General features: G+C 56.7%; 1 protein-coding gene across 1 annotated transcript; it reads left to right on the top strand.

The window, feature by feature from the left end:
- Positions 1-1,675: 1,675 nt before the first annotated feature.
- On the top strand, positions 1,676-4,727 carry ISLR (immunoglobulin superfamily containing leucine rich repeat). Its single transcript, XM_064267280.1, has 2 exons — positions 1,676-1,775; positions 2,804-4,727. The coding sequence occupies exon 2, from the start codon at positions 2,812-2,814 to the stop codon at positions 4,096-4,098; it is 1,287 nt and encodes a 428-aa protein (XP_064123350.1). The 5' UTR covers positions 1,676-1,775; positions 2,804-2,811; the 3' UTR covers positions 4,099-4,727.
- The last annotated feature ends 1,776 nt before the right edge of the window (positions 4,728-6,503 follow it).

The raw sequence follows: 6,503 nt of genomic DNA, 5'->3' as shown, positions 1-6,503 counted from the left end.
CTCAGCCTGGGAGACTGAAGCCCTACTGGCTCCTCTCCCAAACCTGCCATTGGGTTTTGAGGCATGCTCCCTATCACAGCCTGCCTGCCTTTCTATCGCCTCCCCACCCAGTGTGGGGGTGGAGGAGAGGGGGCTGGGAGGGAGGCCTTGGGATCACTCTGGCCAACCACACATGTTAGGGCAGCTCAGCACTGGAGCCCGCAGGCAGGGCCTCTGCCACAGGCGAGGGGATACGTGTTCTTAAAAACATGCGCCTGACATTTGGCTTGTTGCCAAGGGGTTGGAGTCCGGTGAATATTTCAGAGGCTTTGGCCTTCTCAGCCTTTCATTGAAACACATAGTCTCACACTCAGACAAACACACGGACACACAGAAACAGCAACAAACACTCACTACATGCATGCCCAAATATACACACAAACTCAAACATACACACACAGGGTTCACGCCCATACCCAACAAACACAGAGAGACACACACACACAAAGACACAGGGTCTCACACCTGCACCAATAAAACACAGACCCACACACATAAAGACACAGAGTCTCACGCCCACACCCAACAAAGAGAGACACACACACAAAGGCACAGGGTCTCACATCCACACCCAACAAACACAGAGACACACACACACATACAAAGACACAGGGTCTCACACCCACACCCAACAAACACAGAGAGACACATACACACTCAGTGACACAGGGTCTTGCACCCAAACCCTACACACACACACAAAGATACAGGATTTCACGCTCATACCCAACAAACACACATAGAGAGAGACATACACACACACAAACACATACACTCAAACATCCCCAAATGCACACAAACTCACATACACAGAAAGACACATGGTCTCGTACCCACACCCAACACATACACACAAATGCACACACAGACATACAAACACACACACATACACAAACTCAGGGTCTCACACCCACACCCAACAAACACAGAAAGAGACACACACACAAAGATGCAAGGTCTCACACTGATAGCCACACAGACAGAAAGACAAGCACTCATATCCACATGCCTGACATGCATACCCAGGCTTTCCAAAACACACAGAAACACACACACAGAAAGGCACACAGTCTTATGTCCACATCTACACACACGAACTTATCTGCACACAGACACACACTCACCCATACATTCACCCACGCTCTCCCTCATTGGCCACACAGCACCAGCTTGGAGAATGGAGCCCCTTTTTTCTTGTTTGAGGTGAGATCAGAAGTCTCGCATTTTTCCGTATGAGGTTCAGTTTCTCACTTGCCACACCCCGCCCCCCATCGAAAAAAATCTCCTCTGGCCCCATCTTGGATCCTGTCCAGACAGCACTGTGTCTTTAAAGAAGTTGAAGCTGTTAAAAGTGAGTGAGAGGGAGAGAAAAAACACAACCCAAAAAAATTTGGCATCTTTTCCCCTCAAGTTTCTGGTGTCGCTTATGAAACACAGGTCCTTGTTGCTGCAGAGAAGCAGTTGCTTGGCTGGAAGGAGGGAGCGTGTGGGCTGCCCCAGGCTCCCTCCCTGCAGCCTCCTCTCAGGGACAGTCCCAAGCACCCTGTCCCTGGCAGGGCGGGCTCAGGCTTGCACACTGAAGGTGGGGCGGGGGCTAGGCTCCCCCCCTCCTGCATCCTTGCTCTCCCTTGGGCAGGCCTTGGCCCTGCAGACTCTCCTGAGCTAACTCCGTCCTTTGTTGCTTTCTGGTTCCATCTAGAAGAGGCTCTTCTTGACCAAGGAAGACTAGTTTGAAGGTAAGCCAGGGGAAAGGAGGGCCCCAAGGGCCAGCGGGAGGAGGGAGAGGTCTGCTGGGCACAGGGGTGCCCCCATCCACATGTCTCTGTTGGGTTGAGGTGCTTGGGACAATGCTTTGCTTGAAGTTATTCAGCGGGCCTCTGCTCCTCCAACAATAAGAAAAAAAAAAAAAAAACCAAACCCATTGTCATGGAGTCAATTCCAACTTATACTGACCCTACAGGACAGGGTAGAACTGCCCCATAGGGTTTCCAAGGCTGTAAATCTTTACCGAAGCAGACTGCCACATCTTTCTCCCATGGAGCGGCTGGTGGGTTCAAACTGCCAACCTTTCGGTTAGCAGCTGAGTTCATTAACCACTGTGCCACTAGGAAAATGTAGGGGCCTGGAAATCCAGCAGTGTTGGGGCTGAGCCTATGGCCTCGCCCTAGCCAGCTGAAAGGGCCTGGCAGGGGTTTATTTAGGCAGCTGCCTGGCGTCTCTAACAGAACAGGCCACGGGTATGATTCTGTAGAAAGGGTCTGTGTCTGCTGTGGTCGAGGCTGGAGGAGTGGGAGGGGGCGACCAGGGCGGAGGGGGGTGGTGTACACTGCACAAGTAGCCTTGTCTGGGCTGGGGCAGAGCATACCTATGGGGGGCTCTGGTGGGAGGGGCTGTGGCCAGGATGTGGGAGGGCAGGAGGGAGGTTCTGTGTAGTGCTGGGGGTAGGGGCGGCTGGAAAACAGATTTCAAGTCATAAAGTCTGCTAAGAACAGGCCGAGGCAGGGAGAGCGCTCTGCTCAGAGGAGGATCTAGGGTCCTGGCCCATCCTGCCTTCACTTCGCCTGGCTGTAGAATCTTGGGCAAGTGCCGGCCCTTCTCTGGGCCTCAGTTTCCCCTTCTGTAAAATTTGGGGGTGGTGGTTTGGGCCCTAGCTGGGTTATGTGGGGCAGGGCTTCCTAGTGGGGAAGGGCTCAAGGGTCCTGGGAGGGAGGAGCCCCTCCCCTAGGCCCTCAGGGTTACCTTGGCGACATGCCTGTCTCTGCAGGAGATACAATGCAGGAGCTGTGTCTGCTGTGCTGGGCGGTTCTCCTGGGCCTGGGGCAGGCCTGTCCCGAGCCCTGTGATTGTGGGGAGAAGTACGGCTTCCAGATAGCAGACTGTGCCTACCGAGACCTGGAGACCGTGCCACCCGGCTTCCCATCCAACGTCACCACGTTGAGCTTGTCTGCCAACCGTCTTCCAGGATTGCCTAGTGGCGCCTTTGAGGAGGTGCCCCTGCTGCAGTCGCTGTGGCTGGCGCACAATGAGATTCGCACGGTGGCTGCCGGTGCCCTGGCCTCTCTTGGCCATCTCAAGAGCCTGGACCTCAGTCACAACCTCATCTCTGACTTTGCCTGGAGCGACCTGCACAACCTCAGTGCCCTGCAGCTGCTCAAGATGGACAGCAACGAGCTGGCCTTCATCCCCCGAGATGCCTTCCGCAGCCTTCGTTCCCTGCGCTCGCTGCAGCTCAACCACAACCGCTTGCACACGCTGGCCGAGGGCACCTTCGCGCCACTCACCGCGCTGTCTCACCTGCAGATCAACGATAACCCCTTTGACTGCACCTGCGGCATCGTGTGGCTCAAGACGTGGGCTCTGGCCACTACCGTGTCCATCCCAGAGCAGGACAACATCGCCTGCACCTCACCGCATGTGCTGAAGGGCACGCCGCTGAGCCGCCTGCCACCGCTGCCATGCTCGGCACCCTCGGTGCAGCTCACCTACCAGCCCAGCCAGGACGGGGCAGAGCTGCGGCCCGGCTTTGTGCTGGCGCTTCACTGTGACGTGGATGGGCAGCCGGCACCCCAGCTGCACTGGCACATCCAGACGCCCGGGGGCACCGTGGAGATCGCCAGCCCCAATGTGGGTGTGGACGGACGTGCCCCACCTGGTGCGCTGGCAGCCAGTGGCAGGCCCCGCTTCCAGGCCTTTGCCAATGGCAGCCTGCTCATCCCCGACTTTGGCAAGCTGGAGGAGGGCACCTACAGCTGCCTGGCCACCAACGAGCTGGGTAGTGCCGAGAGCTCTGTGAACGTGGCGTTAGCCACGCCAGGCGAGGGTGGCGAGGACGCACTGGGCCGCCGGTTCCACGGCAAAGCGGCTGAGGGCAAGGGCTGCTACACCGTTGACAATGAGGTGCAGCCATCGGGGCCTGAGGACAATGTCGTCATCATCTACCTCAGCCGGGCTGGGAATCACGAGGCCGCAGTAGTGGCAGGAGGAGGCCCTGGGCAGCAGCCCCTGGGCTTGCTCCTGCTGGGCCAAAGCCTCCTTCTCCTCTTCCTCGCCTCCTTCTAGCCGACCTGGGCTGGGCAGGGCCTCTCCAGCTCCTCCCCTGGCTCTGCCAATGTGCCTTATAAGTGCCTTAGAGGCCTGGGGCTGGCAACTCCTGAGGCCTGTGAGGGCAACTTCCCATCTTCCTACCTCCCCTTCTAATCTCTTCCAGAACACCCACCACCCTCAACTTCTAGACCTGCTCAAAGCTAGTGAGTAGGACAGACTTTGATCCCATAGCTCACCGTCTATGGTGCTAATTGCTGCTAACAACATCGCCTGTGCTTCCCTACCGTGGCAGCATGCTAACAGGGCGATGCCTTCACCTGACTGGATGAAGCCTCAGTGGTGGATCCCAGGCACTGTGACTGGTGAGCTGGGGGGCGAGGGGGAGGTCACTGCAGCAGACAGGGCCCGAGAGGGGAGGAATGGACGGAGGCACAGTGACCTGCTCCAGCTCCGTGGGTATCTCTGCACTCAGCTCAGACTGGACTAGAGGACCAAGATGGCCTTCTTCTCCCTCAGCTGGTACCCCTCCAGCCTGGACACCAGCCCCACCTGTCTCCAAGCATGCATCTGTAGCCTGCCCCTCCATAGAGGCCAGCCAGCCTGGGACGGCAGAGAAATAAACAGTGTTTTTGATTCTCTCCATGTCTGCTTGGAGTTGTGTCTGGACCCAGAAGTCCTCCAGTGGGGATGGGATTGGGGGATGGAGAGTCAGGCAGCCAGTCTGCCACCCATACATGGGTACACGTGCCACCTGCGGGACAGGCAGCATGTGAGGGGGCCCACTGGGGGGCTGAGCTGTGGACATTTCCTCCCCCTAAACTCTGAGTCCGAATCCACTTGACGGCAACGGGTTTTTTGGTTTTGGTGAACTAGCATGCAGGACAAATGGGGAGCAGGGAGCCTGAAAACCATTGCAGAGGCTTCCCTGGGATCAGGGACTGCCCTGAGCAAGCTTTAGTCCGGCAGTAGCTGAAAGGGTATTTGGAGGGGGTGGGGAGGACATGGAGGTACCTGGGTTGTGACCTTCCTTCCCTGCTCCTGGGGGAGATGTTAGGAATCAGGGAGGGGGGCAGGCAAGGGGAGAGACAGGAGAAGGCAGGGACAGGGCCATGGAACAGGGGAGAGAGGAAAGATGAGAAAGCCCCAGCGAAACTGAGAATAAGGGAACACATTTGAGGGTGAAGCTGGGGAGATGGATCTTGAGGGTGAAGCTGGGGAGATGGATCAGACTTACCCTCAACCTTATCAGAAAGAGGAAATGGTGTTTTCTGAGGAAAGTCCGAACTGGGCCTGTGGGTCCCGTAGGGATCATTTCACTGTGGGGAAGCCAGTAACTGACTTGGGGGTGGAGGTTGGGGCTGGCATCGACCTGTGGTCTCAGAATAGGGGGCATGTGGATGGGCCCAGAAACCTCAGAAGCCTCTGCCCAGAGAGCCCCCAGGACTGCTGAGCGCAGCAGTGCGGAAGCGGAAGACCAAGGAGTCTAGGGTAGCAGCTGTGAGCCTGGCAGCTGGCCAACCCCTCCACCCCAGCCTCCTGGTCCACATACAGCCCCACCCCCACCCCCTGGCTTACAGCCCCAGCTGAGCTAATGTCACCAACAGCATGTATCAAGACTGGCCCTGAGTCCAGTGGGAAGCAAAACAATGGAGCCAAATTCCTTTACTGTGCTACATTAGGTAAGTCACTGCCCTTCTCTGGGTTTCAGTTTCCTCAGAAAAGCAGGGTGGTGCTTAAGGGTCCAAAGGGCTCTGATAGTCTAAAGCTGGGTAATCCTAACCTCACGGGGACCCCTATGTCTCTACCCCCATTCACAGCTGGAGCAGGCTTGTTTTCTTGGCGTTGGACCTGAGTTTCAGACCTGCGTCAGTGCTAGCATGGGGAGCACCCATGCCCTGAGTGAGTAGGTGCTCCCTTGTTTAAAGTCTTCCTTGGCTTCCCCTGCTGCCCTGGGGTGAAGCCAAAGTCTCCCATGGGGCCATTCACACACCTCTGACTGACTGCACCCCCATCACCTACCCCTCCCTGTTGTCTGAGCTCTAGGCACATGGAGCTGCTCATTGTTCCCAGAATGCTCAATAGTGGTTCATGCCTCTGTGCCTTTGTTTAGCTTTTCCCTCAGCCTGGACACACTTCTCCATTCCTGACTTGGCTAGGTTAGTCTTGAAGACTCAGCTCAGTCATCACCTCCTCCAGAAAGCCCTCCCAATGCTCCCCTCCACCAATTTGGACCAGACGCCCCTCCTCTGGGTTTGCACAGTCTTGGGTGTCCAGTGACCCAGCCTGATCACATTCTATTGTACTCTGTTCCTTGTGGAGGGCAGAGACGGAATCTGGGTCCTTGGACAGTTTTCATTGGCTGTAGTGGGGTGGAAGCCTTCTCTTTGCCCGCTCTCATAGGCGGCCTCCAAGGTGGGTTT

The sequence above is a fragment of the Loxodonta africana genome, chromosome 13 (genome assembly GCF_030014295.1).
Source record: "Loxodonta africana isolate mLoxAfr1 chromosome 13, mLoxAfr1.hap2, whole genome shotgun sequence".
In the NCBI taxonomy this organism is placed as follows: domain Eukaryota; kingdom Metazoa; phylum Chordata; class Mammalia; order Proboscidea; family Elephantidae; genus Loxodonta; species Loxodonta africana.
This window is presented reverse-complemented; position numbering and strand designations above follow the sequence as displayed.